Source organism: Palaemon carinicauda, chromosome 18 (assembly GCF_036898095.1).
Source record: "Palaemon carinicauda isolate YSFRI2023 chromosome 18, ASM3689809v2, whole genome shotgun sequence".
Taxonomy (NCBI): domain Eukaryota; kingdom Metazoa; phylum Arthropoda; class Malacostraca; order Decapoda; family Palaemonidae; genus Palaemon; species Palaemon carinicauda.
In genome coordinates, this window is record NC_090742.1 from 39,272,235 (window position 1) to 39,292,181 (window position 19,947).

A 19,947-nucleotide genomic window follows, 5' to 3' on the forward strand; every position below is an offset into this window, starting at 1 on the left:
CTGGTATGGATGGTGTGAGAGCTGAGATGTTGAAGGAGGGGGGTGTGACTGTACTTGAATGGTTGGTGAGATTGTTTAATAAAAGAAAAAGTTATTTATCATAATCTAATCATAACTGAAGATCCTTTTGCTCAATATTTTGCTTCTTTTTTCTCCTGTGAGGCAAGGCAGCAGCTCCTCTATCCACAGCACTCTCTCTGTCTCTGCACTACCGATATTACCCTCTTCTGAACTCTCTATAGAGTGAATTTTCTTCTTCCTTTATGTTAGCAAAATATTGAAATTGTCTTTTCTCTTTGAAATGATAAAATTCTTGCCGAAAACGAGAAAAACAAATGTAAAAATGAACGAATGTCAAAGGGCATTTTCCTTTGTATTTTTACAAAGACAATATTAATAAATTCTGATTATTATGAATTTTATGTTCTTTTTTGGGATATTGATAAACGAAAACAAAGTTACTTATCATAAATTACTCATTAACGATGATCCTTTTGAAAGGCTTCTTTTGCTCATGACAGGCAAGGCTGTTGCTTCCCCCCCCCCCCTCCCACACAGACTCTCTCTCTCTCTCTCTCTCTCTCTCTCTCTCTCTCTCTCTCTCTCTCTCTCTTTGTGTGCACTACCGATATTACCCTCTTCTGAACTCTTAATAGAGCCAATTTTCTTCTTCCTTATGTTATCAAGATGTTGAAATTGTCTATTCCTCTTTGAAATGATAAAGTTCTTGTCAAAAACAAGAAAAACAAACGTAAAAATGAATGAATGTCTGAGGTCAAACTCAGGCATGTACTCTCTATGAGGTATGTGGTAGGACTAAAGGGCGAGAGGTGTAATTTACCATGTAATACATCGTTTATGACTCGTGGAGGCTATACAGATGCCATTGTTCACAATTTCTTTAACATTAAATGTAATGCTGTAGTTATCAAAATTTACGATAACAGAAAAAATACTGCATTTTCTTGTAAAGAACAATGTTTATGGTTTATTGAGTAACTTTAACTAATTACCTTGTAACTATGAAAGTAGGAGGAATTTTGACAAAATATTTCGCATACGCATTCTCCATTGCCATACGAAGCTCAGAGAACTTTTTCAGGATTTTGTGTTTCTCTTCCTATACTGTACACCCACATACAGAATTGGCCTTTCGGTCGGCCCCTTTAACAACCCCTCACTGCCAAGTCTCAGGATTTTTAGGAAAAATGATATTTTAATTATAAAATAAATTTTTGAATATACTTACCCGGTGAATATATAGCTGCAACTCTGTTGCTCGACAGACAAAAAACTGTACAAAAAAAACTCGCCAGCGATCGCTATACAGGTTGCGGGTGTGCCCATCAGCGCCAACTGTCGGCCAGATACCAAACTCCATGTAAACAAAGACTCAATTTTCTCCTCATCCCACTGCGTCTCTATTGGGGAGGAAGGGAGGGTCGTTTAATTTATATTCACCGGGTAAGTATATTCAAAAATTTATTTTATAATTAAAATATCATTTTTAAATATTTAACTTAGCCGGTGAATATATAGCTGATTCACACCCAGGGTGGTGGGTAGAGACCAGTTAAATATGTTTACATCTTATGAGCTAAGAGTTTTTATTTCATTTTAGAAGTTATCAAAATAACAAAAACAAAATAAATAGGTACCTGGTAAGGAAGTCGACTTAGACGATTACTCTGCCTTATAAGTACGTCTTCCTTACGGAGCCTCGCGATCCTCTTAGGATGCTGACAGACTCCTAGGAGCTGAAGTATCAAGGGCTGCAACCCATACAACAGGACCTCATCAAACCCCTAATCTGGGCGCTCTCAAGAAATGACTTTGACCACCCGCCAAATCAACCAGGATGCGAAATGCTTCTTAGCCTTCCGGACAACCCATAAAAAACAACATTTCAAGAGACAGATTAAATGGATATGGAATTAGGGAATTGTAGTGGTTGAGCCCTCACCCACTACTGCACTCGCTGCTACGAATGGTCCCAGTGTGTAGCAGTTCTCGTAAAGAGACTGGACATCTTTCAAGTAAAATGACGCGAACACTGACTTGCTTCTCCAATAGGTTGCGTCCATTATACTTTGCAGAGATATATTTTGCTTAAAGGCCACGGAAGTTGCTACAGCTCTAACTTCGTGCGTCTTCACCTTAAGCAAAGTTCGGTCTTCCTCACTCAGATGTGAATGAGCTTCTCGTATTAACAATCTGATAAAGTCTGACCAAGCATTCTTTGACATAGGCAAGGATGGTTTCTTAACTGAACACCATAAAGCTTCAGATTGGCCTCGTAAAGGTTTAGTACGCTTTAAATAGAACTTAAGAGCTCTAACAGGGCATAAGACTCTTTCTAGTTCATTGCCTACGATCTCCGATAAGCTGGGAATATCGAAAGCTTTAGGCCAAGGCCGAGAAGGCAGCTCATTTTTGGCTAGAAAACCAAGTTGCAGCGAACAAGTGGCTTTTTCCGACGAAAATCCGATGTTCTTGCTGAAGGCATGAATCTCACTGACTCTTTTAGCCGAGGCTAAGCATACCAGGAAAAGAGTCTTAAGAGTGAGATCTTTCAGGGAGGCTGATTGTAACGGCTCCAACCTGTCTGACATGAGGAATCTTAGTACCACGTCTAAATTCCATCCAGGGGTAGCCAAACGACGCTCCTTGGTGGTCTCAAAAGACTTAAGGAGGTCTTGCAGATCTTTATGTTGGAAAGATCTAAGCCTCTATGCCGGAAGACCGATGCCAACATGCTTCTGTAGCCCTTGATAGTGGGAGCTGAAAGGGATCGTCCTTTTCTCAGGTATAAGAGAAAATCAGCTATTTGAGCTACAGAGGTACTGGTCGAGGATACAGAAACTGACTTGCACCAGTCTCGGAAGACTTCCCACTTCGATTGGTAGACTCTAATGGAAGACACTCTCCTTGCTCTAGCAAACGCACTGGCTGCCTCCTTCGAAAAGCCTCTAGCTCTCGAGAGTCTTTTGATAGTCTGAAGGCAGTCAGACGAAGAGCGTGGAGGCTTTGGAGTACCTTCTTTACGTGTGGCTGACGTAGAAGGTCTACCCTTAGAGGAAGACTTCTGGGAACGTCTACTAACCATCGAAGTATCTCGGTGAACCATTCTCTCGCGGGCCAGAGGGGAGCAACTAACGTAAACCTTGTCCCTTCGTGAGAGGCGAACTTCTGCAGTACCTTGTTGACAATCTTGAACGGTGGGAATGCGTAGAGATCCAGATGTGACCAATCTAGGAGGAAAGCATCTATATGTATTGCTGCTGGGTCCGGGACTGGAGAGCAATAGATTGGAAGCCTCTTGGTCAGCGAGGTTGCAAAGAGATCTATGGATGGTTTACCCCAAGTGGCCCAAAGTCTCTTGCACACATCCTTGTGGAGGGTCCATTCGGTTGGAATTACTTGCCCTTTCCGACTGAGACAATCTGCTATGACGTTCAAGTCGCCTTGGATGAACCTCGTTACTAGGGAGATGTCTTGACCTTTTGACCAGATGAGCAGGTCCCTTGCGATCTCGTACAACGTCAGTGAGTGGGTACCTCCTTGTTTGGAGATGTACGCCAAGGCCGTGGTGTTGTCCGAGTTTACTTCCACCACTTTGCATCGAAGGAGATACTCGAAGCTTTTCAAGGCCAGATGAACTGCCAACAGCTCCTTGCAGTTGATATGCATGGTCCTCTGACTCGAGTTCCACAGACCTGAGCATTCCCGACCGTCCAGTGTCGCGCCCCAGCCCAAGTCCGATGCGTCCGAGAAGAGAACGTGGTGGGGAGTCTGAACAGCCAGGGGAAGACCCTCGCTTAGGTTGATATTGTCCTTCCACCAAGTCAGACAAGACTTTATCTTTCCGGAAATCGGGATCGAGACCGCTTCTAGCGTCTTGTCCTTTTTCCAGTGAAAAGCCAGATGGTATTGAAGAGGACGGAGGTGTAGTCTTCCTAGTGATACAAACTGTTCCAGGGATGACAGCGTCCCCACCAGACTCATCCACAGCCTGACTGAGCAGCGTTCCTTCTTCAGCATCTTCTGGATGGATAGCAGGGCTTGATCTATTCTGGGGGCTGATCGTCTTGTTGTTCAGCAACGTCCTCATCAGATAGTTCCTCATCCGAAAACTGATGAGGAAACAGCAACGGAGTGGGCAACGTCTGGCTCGCTGAGTCCGGTCGCACTGGTGCATGCGTGACGGAGCCGGACGCAACGTCATGGAATTGCTGCACAGTGTGTGAACTGTCAACAACCATGGGTGCGCGAGGAAGCACAGCGTCCACCCGAGACTGTCTAGACCGTCTGGGTTGTGCAGTCAACACCATACCGGGTTGCTGAGGTTGACGCACCGCGTCAAAACAAGTCACCTCTGATGGTTGTTGAACGTCCTGAACGTCAACAACCACCTCCGAGCGTCGCTTAACGTCAACGTGCGGCTGGCAACCCACACTGGGTCGCATCGGTGGAGGAACCACCTCAACTGGTAGACGCGAGAAGGTTACCTCAGCGTCAACAGGACGCACAACCGACCGGTTGGAAGGTTGTTGGCCAGAAGGTTCGGCAGCAACCTTCTCCGCATTAAAGTCCTCTATCAAGGACGCAAGCTTGGACTGCATGTCTTGCAGTAAAGCCCATTTAGGGTCTACGGGAGCAGGTGCGGCAACAGACGGGGTTAGCGACTGAGGCGGTACCGCTTTCCATCCCTGAAAGCCTTGTTTATGCATGACATAATTGTACAGCAAAACTTCAAAGGCTCGAAAACAGCTGTGAAGTTGACCTGTAAAAAACTTGGAGCGTCTCCTGGCCAGGCGCCAGGGAGAGTCTACGAGATTTGAGAAGTCTATCTGGGCAGAGGCAGGAACTCCCAAGCCGAGAACTTCTCTCGTGTCATATCAGACTCTCGCTCTATAAGCCAGTTTAAAAGAAGGGAAAGCAAAGGCTGTATCCCCCAAACTCCTCCTGGTGATAAACCAGTCGCCTAGCAGACGTAAAGCTCTCTAGGAGAGCGAGAGAGCACTAGCTTATAAACAACGGCTTTGAAGTAGCTAGGCCTAGTGTAAGCTCTGACGTTTAGGCGAACGAGGAGCAGCAGTTACAAAAAGATCCGGACAAAGATCCTCAAAAATCAGCATGATTTAATTAAAGTCCATAGAGGGCTAAGCAGCTTTAGGCTCCTCTCCGTCTGACAGAGTCCTCAAGGGAATATCAGTAGGAGGGGGAACAGCAACTTCCTCATCTAAAGGAACCTTGTCCGATAAAAGCAGAGTCTCAAGCAAGGGAGAGACCTACCGTGGTGGCAATGCTTTACAAGCAGAGTCCACACGCACTGGTGCATTAGAAGCGGACCAGGACGCAACGTCATGTAACTGCTTGACAGTCTGTGAACTGTCAACAACTGAACTGTCAACAACAACAGGTGCGTGAGGACGCACAGCGTCCACTCGAGACTGCTTTGACTGCCTAGACTGAGCAGTCAAAACAACTCTAGAATGCGGAGGTTGACGCACAGCGTCAAAACAAGTCAACTCCGATTGTTAGCGAACGTCCTGAACGTCAACAGGAGCATCAGCAAGTGGCCTAACGTCCAAATGTGGCTGAAAATCCACACGAGACCGCATCGAGTGTGGTTCTAAACAACCTGACTGACGTGACTTAGCTACGCCAACGCCAACAGGATGCACAAAGGAACGTTAGGTTGGCTGAAAGCCAGGATATCGATGAGATAAACGGCTAGACTCAACGGACTAATCGGCAGAATAGTCTTCCATAAGGGAGGCAAGCATATTCTGCATGTCTTGCCGTACAACCCATTAAGGATCAACGGAAATGGTTGCGGTAAGAGACGAGGGTAACGTCTGTGACCGCAACACTTTGCCAACAAAATGGACTCTCGGAGTCTGTGTTACGCTTTTGTTAGGCGGCGAGCAGTTTTCCGATGACTGCATAGGGTCAGAGCTGTCCTAAAGGCTGCAACCAGGACGCTGGACCTGTCCTGAAAGGACTGACTTTCGCTTAAGGGTCTCGAAACCTTGTTACAGGTTTCTTATGCGAAAAGCCTTCGGATGACGAGGAGAAAAACGTCTCTCTCGCCTTGTGGTAGGGGAGATCTTGGTAAGATACACCCGATACCATAGAGGGAAACGTCTGTTCGCTGATCAAGGCCTCTCGAACCCATAAGTCGTACGACATTACTTCTCCCCTGGGCTTGGGAGCTTGCAAGAGGTCCCGGACTAGGTGAACGACAGGCACGAACAGACGAACCCTCGGACGCAACACTGTAACACTTTGAGCAATATCACTTTATCACTACGATTTTCTGTTTTGCACTTATTTCACTGAAATCGAAACTTTTACTGATTTCTACCTGAAGCACGCAATTCTACCCTCATCAAAAGGTAGTAAATGCGAAATCAGTCGTATAATGCAAGCACATTAATACCAGCAAAAAAAAAAACAGTAAACATCTTTTAAGATAAAAAAAATTCAGTGGTTGGGGAAGAGAATAAACACTAGTTCATTCAAAACTACGTTTTCAATCTCTCACCGTACATTGCCTGGGGACGAGAATAAAACTAAAAACGTTTTATCCTTTCTCCCCGTACAGAGACTAGGGACGAGAGTAACTCGAGAACAACGTTACCCGCTTGAACGGAACGTTTTCTCTCCTCTCTCTCCCTCCGTCTCTATCTCTCTCCCTCTTTCTCTCTTGATTTCGCACCTAAGAGAAGAGCCCAATTACGTTTCGTCAAAAAAACATGTTATTTGACCAAAGGAAAAAACTGAAAGGTTTTTCAATTAAAAAGTTCCTTTAAAATAGAATTTAAAACATTTAAGCTTTGAAAGAAGAATGAACAAAACGTCAGAATCGATTTACTCTTTCTGCAAAGTGAAACCGTGATACACTCTCTCTCTATCATAACGATAGAGCGCAAACTGCGAAGCATAAATAAACTAAACGTTAGTTCATCTTTGAAAACAGTACGAAGACTATTCAAAGAAATTCTTTCATAAAATATTTCATTTAAAAAGTTTTAAATCCTTAGCTCTTTAAAAGCTATTTACGATTTAAAGGGCTCAACGTTGATTAACTTCGGTTTCCAAGTTAGGACCGCCTACTCTCAGGAAAGGTCGCATATAAACAAAACATTAAAATTTATTTTTTATGTTTATTATAAATGGAAAGATAATCGAAGAGGAAAATCTATAATTAATTTATAACGTGATAAGATAATTACTAAAAGCCTAAACACACTTCCATCTAAGGGAAGGGTCGGCCATTTAAAAGTCAAAGAAAGTCCATACTCTCTTTGTCACCAAAAATTAAATCTATCCAAAACGAGTTCAAGATTTAAGATGAAGATATAACACCTGCACTGCGAAAGCTCAAACCAGAATATAGTACTTCACCAAAGATGATGGGAAAAACTCCAGGTTTCAACAGCGAGTAAAGTACGTCTTGTCGACACGTCGACAGAGAGAAAATTGAGTCTTTGTTTACATGGAGTTTGGTATCTGGCCGACAGTTGGCGCTGATGGGCACACCCGCAACCTGTATAGCGATCGCTGGCGAGTTTTTTTGTACAGTTTTTTGTCTGTCGAGCAACAGAGTTGCAGCTATATATTCACCGGCTAAGTTAAATATTTAAAATGAGATCATGGAGTTCCTTACTTAGTATGTACTCCTATGAGCACAAGATCTTTGCCAATCCTTTCACCCACATCAAAGGGAGAAAAAGTGTATGATCTCTCAAGTTTGCTGATAATATATCTTTGTTCATGGCTGTTTGAAGCTAGTCCATGCATACAGGGCAACTCTCAGGGCCCTATGTTCTGCTCTAATTGGCAAAGACATACTATTATAGTGACACCGAGTGTGACATCACCTAAGGTTAGCCAGCTCATTGCACACCACATGGTTGCAATTGACAATGATTTCACTTATCTGTAATATGAAAATTCCTTAATATCCTATAGGGGAAGAGAACCAACTTTCCCAGTCCATAAGGGAAAAAGTATACACACTACTAAACTGTCCACTATGGGAAATTTAGAAGCTAGAGTATGCCACTTGCCCACATGAAATATTTATCCCTAGAGAGCTAACTCTTTCCCCTAACTAGCCAGCGGGCAATCGAAACTGTCCAATAGTTGGAAGGTAGGGGCAGGAGTGTTAAACAAGGCTGCGAGACCTGATCCTTCTCCCTAACTACCAGGAATAGTGTTGTTAGGAACAAAAATGTAATCCAACATATACTAAGCATAGCTCCCAAAACCAGTAGCCTCTCCAACATCTTTAGTTACCCATTCCTAAGGACTGGATATGGGAGAAATGCCCCAGCCATGGAGAGGGAAGTAACCTCCCCCTTGCATAAAATAATTTATACCCTAGGGAGGGAGAAAGGCACTCCACATATGTTAACAATTTCACTAACAGCATAAGTAATATGATATTACAAAATTTAGGTTCATTAATATAGACATACTAAGTATTGGAGATGCTGTGAAGGGTTCTATAAACAGTGAAACCATGCCTTGCCCACTGGCCTAAGGTCTAGGAAAAACAATATTTTTTTTGGTATACAGTATCATGTCGCATTGGATTACCTGCTCTAGCCTTTACAGTAAATTCCTTGGGAACTAATTACCAGCCTAAACCAAAAACAGAATGCCTAAAGCTAAATTTTCTAAAGTTTAAAGAACATAAAGTATATTACCTATGAGATAAATAGTGTGCTAAAATATATAAATGTATCTCTGCTAAAGACAGCTCTTCAATATCCTGGAGGACGTGCTTGGTCTTCAATATAAGTTCTTCGGGTAATTCAAGCTCTTCAATTTCTTTTAGAATATGTTCAACTACATCATAATGTTCACTATACATGCCAAGGGTTCGCAGTAAAGATACCTTGGACTGAAGGAAAATACCAATGCTGCAATAACACGAAAATAATAGAAAAAATTCTTAGAATTGTATTAATATTGATTAAAAATAATAACAACAAAAATACTTTTTAACAAAATGCACAAATTGCTATCTAGCATTAAGATTACCAGTATACAATTTTAGTTTATTATGGTTTAAAATAGCTTCATATTCTTTGCCATCACATTACAACAACTAAGTAGAGTACAGTATAAAGATAACACAGTATTGTATCAATATTTCTTAGCCTCTACACCATTATTTTTATTCTAACCTTTACAATATTGCTTATCTTTTGTTGTTAGTATAAATTATGACAAAAATCAAAGAATACCAGAAATTTCTAAAGTAATTTGTATTTTTTTTACCAATAAAAACCTAAGTTTTTTAAAAAAGGTGTCTGACTTCGGCCATTAAATTGTTAGGTAGTTATAACTACAGACAGGTGGTGCGGGGAAGCCCTGGTCACCTGTCACTCATTGAAGCTAGCCCCTTTTGACCTTTGGCATGGAAAGAGATAGGTGGTTGAGGCAAGAAGTGTAACTAAAAGGACTCAGGTTTATATCCCTAAGTAAAGACAAACCCTTCAGGGTTCTGATTTTAGGCCAAAAACTCAGGCACAAAACCGAAGGAGACTTCCTCACATCCTTTGGTATGTTCACATACGAAATAGAACCACAAAATTCCAAGACTTAATTTAACGATACTAAGGCTTGCAGGAAGACAGTCTCAAGGGTCAGATCTCTGTCAGATGACCTTTTTAAGGGTTCATATGGGAACGCAAAAGAGACCTAAGAGCACGAGTCACATCCTACTCGATGGCCCCAAGATCCTGGGGAGCACAAGACTGTTTGAAGCTCCTTATGAGCATACTGTAGACATTTCCCAGGAGGAGGAGGAAAGGCCAGTATCCTTTAGTCTGACTTAACTCAAGGCTGAGCAATAGCCTTTAAGTGCTGCGACTGAAAAAGCAATGTAGTCTATAATCAAGCTCCCACCGAAAAAGAACTTGTATGACACCAATTGCTAGAGATGGCCCATTTTCCCAGGTAGACAGTTGCAGAGGACCTATTCAGATATCCATACATCCCCTTAGTGCCTTGAGAAAGGCCTTTTACTCATGGTAAATACTGGATAGTCTCCACCTAAGCAGTGCAAGGAATCCCACCGAGTTATGGGACCTCTGATGGTAAGCTTGGCAGAAAAAGTTGGGCCACAGTGGTAGTTTCATTGCAAATTTGGTTAGGAGCATCATCAGATTGGAATACCATTCAATTTGCAGCATTATGGGAGCCACCAGGATCATCCTGAGACACAATGTTTTCAGCACCCTACTAATTAGTTGATGAATCAGGCAGTATGAAGGAAAGGTATAAGCATCCCATAGGTGTTGGCATTATGGGTTGTAATGTGACCTTGAAAGCTACCTATGAGTCTGGAATACAGGAGCAAACCACCAGGTCTTCTTTTCAGCTTGTGGCAAACAGGTCAATCACCAGTGACCAACAAAAAGCAAGAAGCCTTTCCCCAAGCAAGGAAGTAGGGAATTTATTACTATACCTTCATTTAACTAAAAGAATTTTGAATAGTTACAGCCTCAATCTTATTTGCAACTTTCTGGTTAATAAAATAATGAAACAAAGTACATTGAATAAGGGGCTCAGTACAGTACGGTCCTGAATTATGCCTGTTCGAATTATACGATTCCCAATTTATGTGGTCGCTATTTTTCAAAAATAAATTTTCAGTATCTGCAAAGCTGTTCAAAGTCTGCAAGTCATACACTACAAAATGTATCAAATCTATTGTCTTTTTAAGTATACAGTGAGCCCTCGCTACTTCGCGGTTCGACCATCGCGGATTCACGACTTCGCGGACTTTTTTCATTAAATACAGCATCCGATTTCATCAGCAAACCACTATTTTGGGGGGAAACATCAATCATTTTATTCTAGAAAATTGCTACTCTTTAAATAGTTAATTGCACATTAAGAAAGCGTGTACTTTTGTTTTTAAATTTCGGGTGTGTTTTAAAAGTTGAGTATTGTTGACTTCTTTTTGTTTTACTTTTGGCTGTGATCAGATCAGCTGACGTCTAGCTGCCGGTCTCAAGAAAATGCACATACGAAGTTTTGTTTATACCATTTCTTAACTTATTCAAACCATCTATACAGTTGATATTACATAAGCACCAATGTGTTATAACCTATCATATATTTTTGTTTATTACATTTAAAACAACTCTCTCTCTCTCTCTCTCTCTCTCTCTCTCTCTCTCTCTCTCTCTCTCTCTCTCTCTCTCTCTCGTAAGAAATAAAACCTTAGTTCACATATGGCAACTTGAGTTTAAGAATGAAATTAACATGAATATTGTTAGTTGTAACGATCAATTCCTCGCTTCAGGAGGTACAGGAAACAAAAACACGGCATTCGATTACAACAGCTGATTCTCTCTCTCTCTCTCTCTCTCTCTCTCTCTCTCTCTCTCTCTCTCTCTCTCTCTCTCTCTCTCTCTCTCTCTCTCTCGTGTTATACAATAATTACAAATAGATGAAGAAACCAAAATCGGTTTTCTTAAAGTGTCAATTAAATACAAAACAAAAAAATTATACCGTGTATACATCCATTTCAATCATAGCTTAAAATACGGTATCCGATTTTGTCAGCAAACTACTATTTTTTAGGAAACACCATTCTATTCCAGAAAACTTTTACTCTTTAAATAGTAAATTGCGCTATAATAAAACATGTACTTAAGTTTTTAAATTTCGGGTGTATTTTAAAAATCGAGTATTTTTTACTTCTTTTTGTTTTACTTTTGGCTGTGATCACATCAGCTGATGTCTAGCTTCCACTCTCAAGAATATGCGCAGTACGAATACATTAACAAAGAATTGTTTACACCATTTCTTAACTTATTCAAACCATCTATACAGTTAATATTACATAAGCACCAATGTTTTATAACTTATCATATTTATTATTTAGTACATTTAAAACCATTCTCTCTCTCTCTCTCTCTCTCTCTCTCTCTCTCTCTCTCTCTCTCTCTCTCTCTCTCTCTCTCTGAACGTAATAGCGGTAACTTAATTTTTCAATGACTTTAAAAACGGCCTAGTACTTTCTTCTTCTTTTACCTTTTTTGCATATGGTGAGGTGGGTACAAGTTGACTTATAAATGAAGTTAGGAAAAGTATTTTGGATATGGAAAGAACAATCATCTTTCGTAACAGTTTAAAATTATCGTAAATTATCACTCTGTCATTAGCGGCAGTTTGCTATTGTGGATTAAACGCATAAGGAAAAAAAAGGTTTCTAGCTTTGCTACGAATTTAGGAATTTATATGGATACGATAAGTACAATATTTGTGATAACATAATGTTTACTAAATGTTTGTTATATCATTAGTTATCACTTTGAGCATGTGTGTTTAATGCGTTCGTTTGTTTATTATGATTGAAGGTGGAGCATAAACAAATGGAAGGTTTCCGTTTCAGGCGGCGTCATAAAGAAAAACATTACATAAATGGCATTCTTTTCATTTATTTGGAAGTTCTAAGAAAAATTAAGTAGAACATTGGTAATAACAAAGTCAACATATAATCAATACTTGGTAAGATTGCTGTCGATGCAAAAACTAACCTATACACAGATGTGTAAATGCCGTTGTTTCTTCGTTATGATCAGAGATAAACGTAAACAAAACACTATTTGTCATTTTTTATCGTGCTTTTTGGCGTGTTTAGGAAACGCATGATATAAAATCGCCTTTAATATTTGTGCCTGTTTTAGTTTAGGGTACTGTAGTACTTGCATTAAGTGTTCTGCACATTAAAGGGTAGTTTGTTAACAGTACTACGTAAAGGAAAGGTTTTAAAAGTCTGAATATACATATTAAATAAATACGTAAATATGGTGTCCCTACTTCGCGGATTTTCAGCTATCGCGGCCGGGTTTGGAACCTATCTAGCGCAATAAACGAGGGTTCACTGTATTGGTTGCCCTAAATACGGTAGTTGATACTAAATGTTACAAGACGATATCAACCTTACATCTTATTAACAATTTCATAATAAATAGCCTATTTAAGGATAAAATTCCACATCAACAATGAAATGAAATCAACTTTAACTGTGCGAGTCCAGCTGACAAAATGTAAACAGAATTGTGGTTACGTTCTCGGCAATCTTTATCTTTCTCTAACCTTTCGATAATTTCAATAATAGTGTTAATGATGGTATAAAGCATTATCATTTAGTGCAGTATATATAAAAGCTTTATTGTTCCCTTCGGGTGTTCAAGGTTTTCACACGTAGGCTGGGTTCGTTTATCGGCAGTGAATAGCCTAAACTTCGGTAACGAATCGGCAATATTTTGTCATATTTTAAACAGTATAGATTTGCTTTACAAAGATTTGTTTTGTATAGTACACGATATAATTATAAAAAACCTCTCTCTTGAAGAGAGAGAGAGAGAGAGAGAGAGAGAGAGAGAGAGAGAGAGAGAGAGAGAGAGAGAGAGAGAGAGAGATTGATTTGATGCCAAAAAATCTCTCTCTCTCTCTCTCTCTCTCTCTCTCTCTCTCTCTCTCTCTCTCTCTCTCTCTCTCTCCCTCTCTCTCTCTCTATGTAAGAAATAAAATTTTACTTCACATATGGCAACCCGAGTTTAAGAATGAAATTAACATGACTGTTGTTAGTTGTGGCAATCAATTCCTCGCTTCAGGTGGTACAAGAAACAAAAACAAGGCATTTGATTACAACAGCTGATTCATTCTCTCCCTCTCTCTCTCTCTCTCTCTCTCTCTCTCTCTCTCTCTCTCTCTCTCTCTCTCTCTCTCTCTCTCTCTTTAGTTATACAATACTTACATATAGATGAAGAAACCAAAATCGATTTTCCTAATAATAAGTGTCAATTAAATAGGAAACAAAAAAACTTATACCGTGTATACGTCCATTTCAATCGGAGCTTACAATACGAAATCCGATTTCATCAGCAAACCACTATTTTTTAGGAAACATCATTATATTCTAGAAAATTGCTACTCTTTAAATAGTTAATTGCACATTAAGAAAATGTGTACAGTACTTATGTTTTTAAATTTCGGGTGTGTTTTTAAAAACAAGTATTGTTGACTTCTTTTTGTTTTACTTTTGGCTCTGATCGGATCAGCAGATGTCTAGCTGCCGCTCACAATAATATGCACGTACAAATACAGTTACAAAGTATTGTTTATACCATTTCTTAACTTATTAAAACTATCTATACAGTTGATTTTACATAAGCACCAATGTGTTATAACCTATCATATTTTTTTGTTTAGTACATTTAAAACACACACACTCTCTCTCTCTCTCTCTCTCTCTCTCTCTCTCTCTCTCTCTCTCTCTCTCTCTCTCTCTCTCTCTCACTAACAAATGAAATCTTTGTTGCTTCACAAAGTTTCAGTTATATTGAAAATCAATCATGATTGAATTTTCCTTACATTCTCCAATCTCGTACCATCTCTGTCACAATTAAGCAGTAACTTAATTGTTCGATAACTTTAAAGACCGGCCTAGTACTTGCTTCTTCTCTTACTTTTTTATTAGATGGTTTCATAATTGAGGGGGGTACAAGTTGACTTATAACTGAAGTTAGGAAAAGTATTTTGGATATGGAATGGACAATCATCTTTAGTAACAGTTTAGAATTATCGTAAATTATCATTCAGTCATTAGCGGCAGTTTGTTATTGTTGATTAAACGGAAAAAAAAAAAAGTTTTCCTGCTTTGCTAGGTATGTAGGAGTTTATATAGATACGGTAAATAATATTTGTAATAACATATTTACTAAAAGCTTTTAATATCATTATCTATCACTTTGATCATGAGTGTTTAATGCCTTCGTTTTTTATTATGATCGAAGATGGAGCGTACAGTAAACAAATGGAAGGTTTCCGTTTCAGGCGGCGTCATGAAGAAACGCATTATATAAATTGCATTCATTTCATTTATTTGGAAGTTCTAAGAAACATTAAGTAGAACATTGGTAATAACAAAATTAACATATAATCAATACTTGGTAAGATTGCTGTCGATGCAAAAACTAACCTATACACAGATGTGTAAATGCGTCTGTTTCTTCGTTATGATCAGAGATAAACGTAAACAAAACATCGGTTGTCGTTTTTTTATTGAGCTTTTTGGCATATTTAGGAAACGCATGCTTTTTGGCGTGTTTAGGAAACGCATGACATAAAATCGCTTTTATTTTGATAATTCTGGATTTTCAATGATAAAACAAAAGCTAGACTATAGAGTGATGGTTTTGTTATTCACCAGTTGTCTTATACAATAGATATGACAAACATTGAAATTTGTCTGTATTTTGGGTCGTGTTATGACGGGAAATATACAGTGTTTACACTCATCCTGGTTGTAATTTTAACCTTTTTTCAAGTTATTAGAACTTTAAAGTATATTAAATGTTTGATTTATTTACAAGAACAATTTGATATTATAAGAAAATACAGTATAGTACTTAGAATGAATTGGAAATGGGTAGTAAACACATTTGAATAGTCAAGTTGCTGGTTGCCATGGCCCCAATCGAATTATTTCTGTTAGTTGTGTGTTTCGAAATATGCGATTTTCCATTTATACGAGGTCATTGATCGACCAAATTCTCGCATAATTCAGGACCCTACTGTATATGTTTCCATGTATTTGTTTAGCGTGTAGTAAGGAAAAATCTATACATGAATAGAGTATTGTTGAAGGTTATTCTAGATGCTGATATTGTGATGTGCATTACTTTGATTTGATAATACAAAAGTTGCAGATATGTTGATAGTTATGTGTGATAAAAGCAAAATGAATACATAAGATATATACTTATTCTGGTGTGTGCTGTGTAGAGAATTTTCTCTTTGTTCCGTCAGATATTTTTATACCAAGTACTGTAATACAAACTATCTGTCTGTGGAAGTCCTTGTACAGTAATGGTCTTAACTGAAGAATTCTTGGTATCCATGAAGTCATCTACCTTTTAGTTTTTGTGAATTTTCTTAAATTTTCTCTTAGAGGTTCTCATCTTCATTTTTGTGAGAGTTCTTTTGTATAATTAACTTTATATTATCAAGGTTCCTATATGACAGTAGGTCTGTGGACCCATCAGTGAAATGGTTATCTTCAGTATTCAATGGTATCCTAATTTTTTGCCCAAAATAGTTGTTGCCAATAGTAACTGTTGAGGTGTGACAATGTAATTATTTTCAACCTTGTTAACCTTATTTCTTTCATAATTCTCTGATGATTACAGGAATATATTTTATTTTACTTTTTTTTCACAAAATAAATATCTTTTTAGAATATTTTTTATTTATTCTATCTTTCTATAAATTCATCAGATCATTAATCAGTAATTTAATGCTGGTATAGAAAATCTCCCTTAAAGTGTGTATTGCTTGTTGGGTCCCCTAGCCCAGAACCAAAACAAGGGGTGGTGCTCATTTATTTCATAGTGTTCCAACCTGTCGTTAACCTGATAGTAACTCAGCTTGATATATCCGGCCACAGCCTACTAACTATTACTACGACCTACACTCAGCACATAGGAATGATTATGAACAATCATTCCCTCGACAAGAAGCACAAATGGGGTGTAGATCTACGGCTGGTTTAGCTATAAACTTGTTGCAACATCTACCCTTTCCCTGCCAAACACTAACTTCTTGCTTCCATTTCATCACTAACAACTGCAACCACCTCCTGAAAGAGAATGAAAATAAAAAAAAGTTTTGCAAGGAGCTGACTGTGCACATGTAAATGTCAATGATCAAAACAAAAGCAAACGTGAAGGTTCTCCAGCTAGAGAGGGGGTGAGACTCTTCATCTCACACCCTCTCAAGCAGGACAGCCACTCGTCATCCAACTTAACGGCAGTCTCTAGTTCGCACTGAAACAATTTGCTAATTAAAGGATGAGGGTTTGTATGACAAGTAGGAACAACTCCTTTTCTAGAGGAAGAGATCACTGGCTGCCCAAAAAAGGCTGGCCATAGTAATCTCAACAGGGCCATGATCCCTGATGGCTAATGCACAGTAAATTAACAAGTCATATTAGCCCTCCTCTTTGCCATTGCTTCCTGGATTCCCTTCAAAAAGTGATATGACCTCCAGCACATAGGCATTCATATGTTCCACAATCACCTCATATTACAGAGGGCGAGAAAATAAAGTCGCAAATACATCACTTCTTTTCAAAAGCCAATTGTTATCATTACAGGTAGTCGTCGACTTACAACGTATCCAGCTTATGACTGTTCGACTTTACAACAATTTTTTCAGGGTGATGATGTCACAAGTCTATCGGAAATAGTACGGTAACAGGACACCTATTTCCTTGGAAGTAAACTTTTCTTGTATAAAAATAAGGTACATAACATATGAGACAAAGGGAAAAATTTAATTTTACCACATGCTTACCTTCTATGCGCTTCTGTTGTAAAGCAAAAGTGCTCGCTAAAGAAAATAATACAAATCTTACCACAAACAAAGCAAGAAAAGATCTAAAAGAGTCGGAAGAGCAACAATGAGTATGTCCATACTATTTGCGGCCAAAGACAAAAGTGACTCGATATAGTATGGTAGCTCCCTCAACATACGTCCTGCTAAGTACCACACCTACCCTGTCCAAGATTTAATGGGTGTTCCAGCTTGCACTGAAGGCATACTCACATTTCGAAGACAATGGTTTACATACGTATAAGAACAATAAGTAACTGTAACATTACAATTGATTTCCATTCCTTATTCAATGTTCACGCTGTACTAAATCTCCAGCATTCATTCTAAGAGAACACAATAAACAAATATAAATTTACTCACTGCAAAACATCTTGCAATCGAGGATGGCGAAAACCAAATTCGTATAGAAGACTAAACCGATCTTTCAATTCATGGTAAGACAGGAGTAAAATTTCTTTGTTCTTTCTCACATCCTCCCATTTGTAATCATTTCCCTGTAAAAAAAAAAGTTCTTGAGTTGATAAAACAAAAGGATAAATACAGTATTAATAAAATTAAGATCTCGTTCATATGCCGATTTTCCGTGCATGGTTTGATCGATTGTCAAAAATTTCATTATTGTTTATGGAATTGTTCACAAATAATGTTGGCATTACGTGTGCACAATTCAATAAACAACCAATGACTTTGAGACAGCGAGTATCAAACAAAGCCATGGAAACCACCCACGAGAACAAGATCTAACCGTTTACTGATTCTGATCAAGAATCATCACAGCGAAAAAAAATTTAGGCTTGAAAACTAAATAACTTAAATAATTTTCAGGTCTCAGAAAAATGGAAAGATATTTTCGTGAGTAAACACTACAAATCCCCTACATGTATTTAACTTCACTCATAAACATTGCTGAGAGAAGTGTCAGATGGTTCAGGTGAAAATTTGAAACTTTTACTCAACACACTTTTGCTAAATAATCAACTACTAAACTACTGAATGTAGTAAAAATCCATCAAGATTTATTTTGTCACCATAACTTTCTTTTTTAATTTCTTATCTTATAACATTATTCACTGTTTATATACTGTAGATATTTTTAAATAAATATTTTCAAATATTACACAGTATCTAAAAACAGTAATGTCCTGTATAGGCTGGCTGAGATGTGCTCCCTAATTACTATTGTTATTAAAGAGAGGAGATTATCCAGCTCAGTGAGTGGAACTTGATTCTTACAGTAAATTTGGGAGAGAAATTTTTCCTAGCTATACAAATCTCAGTCCTTTGAAATAGACATATGTCTTCCATGGCACTTGAACAGCTATTACTGTAAATTGATAACAAGGTTGTTGGTTGACAACAGATGATGCGAGGAAGAAGCCCTGTCCACCTGCCTGTCACAGAATAGCAACTTTGGTCTTTAGACCTATGACTGAAAAGGATGATCAAGGTGGGAAATTTAATCTAAACAACCCAGAATTGTATAAAGTAGTTAAGAAAAAATACAAATTACTTTTAAAAATTTAATTTGTTCCTACACATATAAAAACCTTTAGGCAGAAAACTCATTTGTGGGAGGAAGACCCCTGGAATCAAAGTGGCAGGTTCTTCCTTCTCCAGAAAAAGTTATCCTTCCTAGTTTCATATGGGAGTAAGAAAGTTGACTCCAACAACTTTCTAACAACTAATCAAGGGATGTGGAAGCTGTTGGGGCATCAGCCATTAATAGCTTCAAAGAAAGCTAGTACAGGACCTGGAAGGCCTATCTCCTTAACAGTGAGATGGTGTCAAAAGTGTCAAACTAGGAACATTACTATCATTATCATTATTACTAGCCATGCTGCAACCCTAATTGGAAAAGCAGGATGCTATAAGCCCAAGGGCTCAAACCAGGAAAAATAGTCCAGGAGGAAAGGGAATAAGGAAATAAATAAACTATATGAGAAGTAATAAATAATAAATATAAAATATCTTAAGATCAATTAAAAAGTTTAAACAGATCTTTCATATATCGTCATCATCAATTCCTCCTATGCCTATTGACGCAAAGAGCCTCGGTTAGATATCGCCAGTCGTCTCTATCTATTCATCATCTCCTACTTTGTGCTTCATAGTCCTTAGCCATGTAGGCCTGGGTCTTCCAACTCTTCTAGTGCCTTGTGGAGCCCAGCTGAATGTTTGGGGAGAGCAAAGAGCATGCCCAAACCATCTCCATCTACTCCTCATCATGATCTCATCCACATATGGCACTCAAGTAATCTCTCTTATAGTTTCATTTCCAATCCTGTCCTGCCATTTAACTCCCAATATCCTTCCAAGGCTTTGTTCTCAAATCTACTAAATCTATTAGAGATTGTTTCATTGTCATACCATGACTCATGTCCATAGAGTAACACCGATCTCACTAAACTGATATATAGTCTGATTTTTATATGTAATTTCAAGCGATTTGATTTCCAAATTTTACTTAACCTAGCCATTGTCTGATTTGCTTTTTTCAATCTTTCACTA

The 19,947-nt window shown here is 38.7% G+C and overlaps 1 protein-coding gene across 3 annotated transcripts in view; it reads right to left on the bottom strand.

Moving 5' to 3' along the window:
* Nucleotides 1-19,947, bottom strand: part of LOC137657788 (uncharacterized) — a 280,780-nt gene that overhangs the window by 140,502 nt on the left and 120,331 nt on the right. For 2 of the 3 annotated variants that reach the window (XM_068392305.1, XM_068392303.1), the window contains exons 5-6: nt 17,800-17,933; nt 8,721-8,936 (exon numbers count right to left, since the gene is read on the bottom strand). In XM_068392305.1, coding sequence (XP_068248406.1) covers nt 8,721-8,936; nt 17,800-17,933 — 350 coding nt within the window. The remainder of the gene's footprint in view (nt 1-8,720; nt 8,937-17,799; nt 17,934-19,947) is intronic. The other variant, XM_068392306.1, reaches the window with a different exon arrangement.